This window comes from Bombus vosnesenskii, unplaced genomic scaffold, assembly GCF_011952255.1.
Source record: "Bombus vosnesenskii isolate JDL3184/JDL3185 unplaced genomic scaffold, Bvos_JDL3184-5_v1.1 scf7180000014738, whole genome shotgun sequence".
In the NCBI taxonomy this organism is placed as follows: domain Eukaryota; kingdom Metazoa; phylum Arthropoda; class Insecta; order Hymenoptera; family Apidae; genus Bombus; species Bombus vosnesenskii.
The window spans coordinates 842-10,261 of record NW_022883617.1 but is presented as its reverse complement, the minus strand read 5'-3'; the positions used below and the strand labels follow the sequence as shown (position 1 = coordinate 10,261).

The 9,420-nt window shown below is 36.3% G+C and overlaps 1 protein-coding gene across 1 annotated transcript; it reads right to left on the bottom strand.

The window, feature by feature from the left end:
* Positions 1 to 653: 653 nt before the first annotated feature.
* On the bottom strand, positions 654 to 5,303 carry LOC117240517 (glutathione S-transferase-like). Its single transcript, XM_033506531.1, has 4 exons — positions 4,940 to 5,303; positions 3,883 to 4,159; positions 1,840 to 2,120; positions 654 to 821 (listed from the first exon to the last, which is right to left on the bottom strand). Exons 1-4 carry the CDS (start codon positions 5,153 to 5,155, stop codon positions 654 to 656), a joined length of 942 nt encoding a protein of 313 aa, XP_033362422.1. The 5' UTR covers positions 5,156 to 5,303.
* Positions 5,304 to 9,420: the final 4,117 nt, after the last annotated feature.

Genomic DNA, 9,420 nt, shown 5'->3' with positions numbered 1-9,420 from the left:
ACGTGCATTAACGTTTTCAAATCCATTTTTTATTTTCAAAGAACATCATATTTGTACTCGGTATTGCCAGTAAGTATCATGAAGAGACGAAACGAGTATCTCGAGTTAAGTATTGTTTAAAATAGTATATAGACATCTAGATATAACATTCAATGATTTTTCCCTCACTTATTGTAAATTATTGATATTGTAAAATTATAATTGTAAAATTATATAGTAAATGATATTGTAAAATTAAATAGTAAATTCACACGATGTTCAAATAATTCGAAATAACGATAGACCAAAAGCTGTTTAAACGAGACACAAGAATTAATCGTGCATTTTATTAAAAAGTTAAGTACGAATAAAAGAAAGAAAATTTTCGAACTTTTTTCGAAAGAACATACATTTATTATACAACATACATACATTTATTATATATTGTGTTCTTTCAAACACAATAATACCTTCCATAAAGGAGCACAGCTCAGATGAGACTTTTTATAGTTAAACTTTTAACGTACTCATAGAAACGAAATTTTTTTTTTAAATAGAACTGTTACATTTTACGACACGTATAACATCGAACATTTACCAACATAGCGATGCCAGCGTACATATATATATATACTGGTGTACTGGTCATCTTTTTTCCACACGTTTTTAGCTTTTTAGCTGTTTGTGAATGGGCGCCTAATCAGCCAATCAGAAATGGCCGGTATTCTATGAATCCTTTTCTTCAATGCTCGAAGAGCTGGATATTTATCCAAAGCTGGTGCCCCAAACATATACTCGTAATTTTCAAGGGCCGCTGCAAATACGAAGTCCGCCCATGTCGTCTGAAAAAAGGTTTGTATACATTTATTTTGTACCTCCTCTATTAAACAATTTTTTTAATTTACCTTGAAAAATGTGAAAAATCGAACTCTTAACTACAGATCACTAGCTTTTTAGGAAGAATTTGGATTTTTATTTTATTGTCAGAATTTAATGGATAATTTTAGAAACTTCAACCTTTGGAGGTATTTGTTAATTAAAAATGACAAAACTGGTATTATGTAAAAAAGAGTAATCAATCAATGTCGAATGGAAATTAGACAGTTCTATAAAAATAATCCTTCTCACGATTCCATAACTTCATAGCTTAATTAAATACAATTCTTCGGCGATATAATTACAAATACATTTACAGGAATTGTGTAATATGATAAATATCTCGTTAAAGAAATTGAAATCGTAAATTCTAGATTCTAGTATTCTTTCACTTTCATGTTTCCTATGAGCCCTTCAATCGCTAAATATTTTGCAATGAAACACGTATTATTAAACATCATAATCATACTAAATTAATTTAATGTGACTATTTATTATTATTATATAATAACACAATGATGAAAGAAATAAACTGGTCAAGTAATCTAAGGAACGATAATACGTATCTATGTCAGTGACAGTGAGAAAAATTCAGATATCTGTACTTAAGTGATTACACTTATAAGTATCATTATATATTATATAAATATGATATTTCGAATGGTATCATTTATCACTCATTAAACAAGAATGTCATATCCAGAGAAATGATTTTACATATCTTAATCTTTGCTTTGATTACGATAGTAATAATTTCTATCAAACTTGATGAGGAAGATACATGAATAATTATCTAAAAGCTGAAAATCTTGGCAAATTCATTTGTACATAAACTAACAGGAGTGAATTTTAAAGATACACTCTGCTCTCAACAATTAAAGCTATCTTGTCGCAACAAAGATTCAATAATTTTTTATGGACAACATGGCCCAGTTTGCACAAAGACTAAAAATTTTAACATTAAATTTGGATAAACTATCTTACGATAGAAGGTATGATATATCCTTCATTTTCGCCAATAATCTGGTCGAATTTAGTCAAGTAAAATGGTATTGTTTCGTTCAAAAGTTGATTCTTCCTCGCTTCCTTCTTTTCAGGATCCTCCTCCATGCGATAGTAGCAGATAGCTGAAACGTATATGAAACCAACCGTTACATTCATTTGTGTTTTTCCCCCCAAACGAAGAGAAAATAAGTTGTGAAAGAAGGAGTAGCCTCTCATAGTTCCTACAATTTCTTCATTCTCTTTGCTTTCTTCAATATTGCCTCAACAAGTTCCTGTGGTTCACGATACTTGAAATATATACAATGTTATCAGCGTGGAAATTGTCTTGGAAACTTGGAAAATCTTTCAAGAGGAACAACATTGCTAACTGAGATTCGAGAAAGGAAAGGTAAGTAAATCCTTGCTTCTACTTAGAGCTTTTTTATTTACTTCTGACGAGTAAAGTACTGTTATTAAAATTTGATTAAAAGTACCAAGAATGTCGAGATATAAACAACCATTTGTGGAAAGGTCAGGAGAAGCAGAATTATCGAATAAACGTTATATAACTCTTAGTGATTAAGTAGGAGAAGAGAAACGAGAAAAAAGTCTTTTATCTAGGTCTTAATAAAGTATACTATATTTATCTCCATATCAAGAATAACAACAAGATATAAACAGTCTTCTAGAAATTGGGTAAATATTACATAATTACATCTTGAGCAATATTTTGCGTCTTAGCTTTTGCTTAATCATTATGATAATCTTAAATATCTGTAAATTCTTCACAGACTCTTTGCATCTTCTATACAGGTATCTCATGATCATGTGATAACACACAGGAAGAAAAAATAGAGGAAAAAACAGCGTAAAAAAAAGTTGCGTAGGAGTATCGTCGCACTACATCATTCGACAATTGATGCACGTCATGGCGATCGTCACGGTTTAAAGCAGGCCATCAAAAACACGTTTGTTATCGTACGGAAAAATCTGCGACGTTCCAGCTGTTCAGGTGCATCGAATTGTGAATCATCGGTGGTACGAAGCAAGGCGAGGGGCGTAAATAGAGAAAGAAGAGAAGAGAAGAATTCGCATAAATGATAAAATATAATCGTTCGTTCCTCGTCGATGGCGGATGGATGGCTTTAATCGTGGACGATATCGATACGATTATATTTTATACATTTGAAACAAATATAAAAGACGAGCAAAACCCAGAGATACGATCGTTATGATATTATTCAATCGGTAGCCTATTTACCTCGTTTTTTGTTCACCTTCTCTGTCTAGTAATAATTTTTCGATTCGACTGGCGTGACGTTACGTTGGCGGTGTAGAAACACGATTTTAAACACCTGCGGATAGTTGCATGAGTTTCGAGCGATTCCATTCCCTTCGATTTATATTTATGCGATCAACGCGCGGATCGTTAACGCATTATGCAGACAGCAGATGTTACGTAATCACACATATCGTAATTGGAAATTAGTAACGTTATCGCGTACCAGGATCTTCCTGTCTTTGATCATCGAGTAACACATATAGAGACAGGGATTTGCAAAGAATAAAAGTTGTAGAACGTTGAAAGGCGTTGAGAGAAACGTGATGTTATCCCGTTATTCGTTAACGCAACGCAGTTAAAAAAAATCCCGTAGGAAGATTACGATAATAGATAACCTGAGTCGAGTGTTTGTCGGGGGATCTAAAAGATTCTTTCGAGTTGAGCGTCTGAGATTGCAGAGAAGAAAATTTGGAAGCCATCGAATTCGTGATGTCGATAGAAATCTTCAGTTGGAATCGTTGTATCATAACGTAGTCTGCTTATTGTCGATAAGACTTTACTAAACTAAAAGTGACTACTGAAAGTTTCTATCCTCTAAATTCTATCTACGATTCTATAATCTAAAAACTGACTTTTGCAAACAAACTGTAACATTCGCTTAACGGAAAGACATACGTATCTTGTTTGTACTCGTCTTTTCACAATGAATTCTTGAACGTCTGTCTCTGTGGTGAGACAAATGCAAAGTCATCTCATCAGTTACTCACCTTGCTTCAAATCTCCAAGAGTATCGACGAGCTCGTCGCATATCATCGCATCCCATTCGTCCTTTCCCATTAGATCGTACTTCCTCGCCAAGTATCGCGCCACAGCGTTACTCTGCGCTACCGGTTTCCCGTCTATCTCCAGCACAGGCAGCTTTTTATAAGGCATTGCTAAGAACAAACATGGCTCATATGAACACTGTGTAGAGGGAAACGATCGATAGGAAATCACAACACAGCTTCCGAGGCCGTTGCGTTCTTGTGAATAGATGAATCGAAATCATTTCGGTTTTAATCAACATGACCTAGTAAAGAAATACAGAAATGTCTTCTTTCTCCTTTTTTTCTTTTCTTACGATTACGATGGACAGGGTATCGCGTGTTTTTGACTGTTGGGAAGAACCTAAAGTTTTTAAAATCAAGGATAAAAGATAATACCAGGCACGGAAAAAATATTAGAAAATGTACACGGTTTTTGTAATGAAAATTGAAATGCAAGGAATATAAATCGAATGTCTCTTGCGAACGTAATTTTGTGTTTTACACCGACAGGATTGATTTACAGACTTACGTTGATTTTTTGTTTCTCTATCTGCAAGCGACATATAAGATTATATCGAAGACTATGCTGCGTAAAACTTTTATTATACTATTTACGATAGAAATGTCGCAACGGAAGATCGAATTTTATGTCTGCTTTGTTCTTTCGACTTTTTAGCTATGTTCTTGTTCATTTCCGAACTGATTTCAATTTTTTATCCTTTTTTTCCGACAAGTCCTAAAAAGTTTTTAAATTAACGAGAAACGTAGAAGTATTTTTGTATTCCTATTTTAAGTCACCTATTTACGGTTTTCTCAAAATATTCGAAATGCTTCGATTCATTGAAAACAATAAAGATTGCAACACAAAAATTCGAGAATCGTAAGTGAATTAAGTTGGTATTCGATAAACACGATATTACGGAAGCAAAACTTAATGAAAAGTTCGACTTTATTCCGTATGAAATTTTACTTTAAGTAAGTTTAGCCTGCACGTGAAACGAAAGTTTTATATACAGAAAAGTTTGAGTAAATGGCAGATATCTGAGAGTTGAACGATGAAAGTAAAAATCGATTCTTCACGCTTACAATCCTTGTATTCAGGCCAGAGTTCTTCGGGGATCCTCTCGTCGGTATACTCGATGCCAGTATATGCAAATATGTACCGTATATGTTCGGCACGACCACGGGCATTGAAGTAGATTAGTTTGTAGGTATGTTCGTCGCTCATTTTCCTTGCTCTGTCAACTTATCGAGAAAAATGTTACAATTAACTCGTGTAATTAACAGACTGTGTGCGTGTTTGTGTGTAGAGAGAACAATTTATTTATAGATGGAATAATTCGTATAATACGCAAAATAAATCATTTAGAAGGCTGGAATATATGTTTTTGAAACAATTAATTATGTCGAAAAATATTTCAAACGAGATATAATATTTAAAAAAAATAATAATTAAATGTATGTAAATGTATGTAATAATAGTTAAATGTATGTAAATGTAATAATTAAATGTAATTAGTTGTGAAAATAATAATAATAAAAAATAAATAAATGTAAAAAAAGATTTAAATGTAATTAGTTTCTTTTTACGCACGCGATATTATTGGCGATATATGAAGGTCAACTTTATTTTTTTAAATAGATATATTTATACATATATTTATAGATATAAATACATATATTATATAGATATAATAGTATATATAATATATATAATAATATATATGTCGAGTCTGAATCTCCGAGTCCGAACTCGTGGCACCCTCCCGGGGAGGGCTCGCGGGAGGTAGCGGTTCTGCGTTGAAGTTCTCCATCGTCCGGTCGCGCGTGCGGTACCTTTATTGTCGATAGTTACATTAGTGACGAGGGCCTCAGGCTTGATAACGAATCCGTGACCAACGGGAGGACAGGTTCCCTTGCTCTAACTCACACGTGCACCACTCCCTGCTCGTAAGGCACTCGACTTCCTTCACCGATCAGCTCTCTAGCAAGACTGCTCGTCATCCCAACGACGCCACCGAAACAAGACTCCGGTCGAGTGTCTCAGTACACACGATCCTCCGATTGACGTACGATTGCAATGTTTTTCTTCTCGCCGCGATGGACAGCGAGATGCGATGTGTCCCGGCATGTGGCAGTGAAAGCACAACGCTTTTGGTGGTGCAACCGGTCGGCTTTTGCTCCGGGCGTCGGGGGTCCTTCTTCGGTTCCCACTTCGCCCTCTTGCGGCATTCGAATGTCAGATGTCCGTAAATACCGCAGTGGCCACACCTGGTCCAGGGGGCGGGTGACCTGCCTCGTTTGTTTCCGGAGCTCGCTAATGACCTCCACGGCGGGGGCGTTGGCCACTCCGTGTATAGGAAGGGCTTCATTTCTCTTTGGAATTGTTTCACCGACGTGATGTCACTCGTGAGCGCTAGTCGTTTAAAACGTTCATCGCGCGAGCCCAGCAGATGGAGGGCGGTGGCGGCGAGTACCTCTTCCCTGGTTGAATTTCGCCACTTCGACCCCAGGAGGATGATGATACGATTTCCGTACGCTCCTGGTGTTTCGCCGTCCCGCGGTAGTTCCTCGGCTACCTTGATTAGCGACGCGGCTGCTACTTCTTGGCCACCGAAGTGCGCGGCGAATTGTTCCTTAAAATCTGGCCAGGTGAGCTCGTCGCCGTTCATTATCTGCGTAAGCCAATACGCTGCCGGACCCTCTAGGGCACGGTTTAGGGCAGAATACAGTGCGCTGTTTTTCAGGGGGTGGTCCCTCATTAGCAGGCCGACGGCTGTGTACCAGGCGGCTAGATCTGCGTCCGCGGCTTCGGGGTTGAAGCGCGGAAGCGATACCCAGGTTGCCCGGTGTCCTTTCTTCTTCTTCTTCTTCTTCTTCTTCTTCCTCTTCTTCTTCCCTAGCGACCGCTTTAGTGCGCGCACGATACTCTTACGATCCCGTGCCGACAACGTGTGTTCGGATGCCACTTCTGATGTCGAGTCTGAATCCGAATCCGAGCTCGAGTCACATTCCGAGTCCGAGCTCGAGGCGCCCTGCCGGGCAGGGCTCGCGGGAGATTGCGATTCCGTGTTGGAGTTCTCCATCGTCCGGTCGCGGGTGGGGTACCTTTATTGTCGATAGTGACACTAGTGACGAGGGCCTCAGGCTTGATAACGAATCCGCGGCCAACGAGAGGACTATCATATAAAAAGCAACAGGATACACGAAATAATATAATTCTGACTAGGACAACATAAACGCAAGAAGTGTTGGTATTGAAAAAAATATTTAATTTTGTATATAAATATTTTCATATTTAAAAAAGTTTCCGGAAGCAGGAAGATTTACAAACAAATAATATCATAAACCGAATGTTTCATGATCCTTTTCTAATTAGAGTGTGTGACAGCATGTGAGAACGTTTCTTAAAAATATGACTTATTGCAATTACTTAATCGCAATTATAAACGATTAAGACCTTCTCACAACGAGGCAATCTATCCAAAGTATAAAACTCGTTATACTTGATGAGAAAACAAATCTCTACTTAGGTTTCATTTCGTTTCATCGCGTTCATAAAAAGTGAATTTGTATGAACACATCGTGCAATTTAGTAATTAGGGCCGTTGATCTCGCTGCAACATAGATGGATAGAAAAAAGCCATTTAAAATGATACAACGTCGGGAAGACAATTATGAAAATTATAAATGGAACACAAGATAAAATTGTTTAAGATTAATTCTTCTTTTTTTTTTTTAATCGCGAGTGTTTGCAAACGAAGTTTCAATCTGTTTACAATGATAGCAATGAGAGGAGGATGTCTATGAAAGTTATAAATGCGATATTGAATAACATTTCTGCGAGTGGGTTTGTTTTTCGTTACAAATGTTTTTTAAACGAATCTGCAATCTGTTGGAAACTACGGAACAGTAACGGGACGACTGATAGGGAAATAAAAAAGATCGCGTTTTATTTGGACAGACAAATCTTTGAAATCTATTCGAAAGTCTATTTGAAATGGTACGAGCTCGAAAAGAACGGTGAATACTATAGAAGAAGGATTAATTAAAATTCTTATTAATCTGTACGCTTTGTATATTAAATACCTTGATCGATGCCAAGATAACAAATTATTATACAAAACAGTGAAGTATCCACGTCTGACATTAATATTGAATATTACCATTACTGTAATTTAATTTTTAACCGATCCTGAAAATTCCTTAGAACGTAAAAAGTATAAAATGTTACTGTGCATTTCAAGATTAAATGCACCGTAATTTAGAAACAGTTATGAAGCGGAAACAAATAATTTATTCAGAATAAGAATTCTACGTAATCATGTTAAAAAAAAACGTACTTATAACGCGTTTAAACTCCAAATATGTAAAGACAATAAGGGAAAAAAATTAAACGAAGAATCGTATTTTTTGTAAATTCACACAAGATTTTATCCAAAAAAAAAAAAAAATTGGCCTGTACCAATATTTTTATTTGTCGTTACAAGTTACGAGGGTATTAAAAAATTGGCCACGAATGAACCAGAGATAAGAATTTATCAGACTTGCTCTCGTAAATTTCAAGACGTTGCATCGGATATTCTTGAAAATCTTTGGACAATGGCCTCGATATTTCGCAGCTTCTATCCTCGAAGCGGAAGAACTCGGCGTTAAAAGCGACAGAACTGGAGAAACCCGGTGACTGCGAGCCCTTCACGCTCTCGACAGATTTCTCATCCCTCGTAATCCTCCCGGTATCACCCAATTTCCACCCTCGTATTGCGATTTGTTGCTTCCAACGAGGCGACACCTTGTCTTGTGATTTCCTTTTTCGTCGCGTGAAACACGACCGAACACTTGTTCAAACACACAATTCATATTTATCTAACTCGACAAAACGCAGTGTCATTGAAACAATAGCATTCTTTGGCTTTTATGTAAATTCCAATAAATTATGATAATGTTCGTGGAGACATTATTGCCAGCTATTTTATCTGTCGTGATCCAAATTGATTTGTGGCTACGTATGTATATATATATATTTGTATTTTCTTTTGTTCTTTCTTTTTAATTTATGTGATCTGAGAATTACATTTCTGAGAGTTCGGTGAAATTCGATGCTTTATTTTTATCAGTAGAATCTTCCTTGTCATTGTCAGAGCGCAGACGTTTACGCGTTTACGGAAAGTTCAAGGATACAAAAATACAGAAAAATGTAGAAAATATGCAAGAATATGTAAAATATCGAAAGTACAGTACTTCTAATAATACTTAGTAGCATGCTTACAAACAAATTTCTTTTGTATTTCTTGAAATTGCGTAAAGATTCGCGGTAATTATCGGATTTTTGTCCTCTTTTATCTGCTTTTTTTTTCGCAACTTATATGAGATATGAATTAATATTCAACGACGTGCGCTCTTTGCCACGAAATGAATTATCTCGCGTTAAGACTGCGGCAATTCTTACGTTTGATATTTCATTTAACGAACAGCCGCGCGTTCCTGAGTTTA

Bases quoted from the DNA above. Each gene is read 5' to 3' on its own strand.
- LOC117240517 (XM_033506531.1), bottom strand. From the start codon at position 5,155: ATGAGCGACGAACATACCTACAAACTAATCTACTTCAATGCCCGTGGT. The intron at 4,160-4,939 runs ATATAAAACTTT...AAATGATTTCGA, and splicing joins ATTTACTCAAACTTTTCTGT to TTCATCTATTCACAAGAACG. The intron at 2,121-3,882 runs AACTGATGAGAT...GAACTTGTTGAG, and splicing joins AGATTTGAAGCAAGGTGAGT to GCAATATTGAAGAAAGCAAA.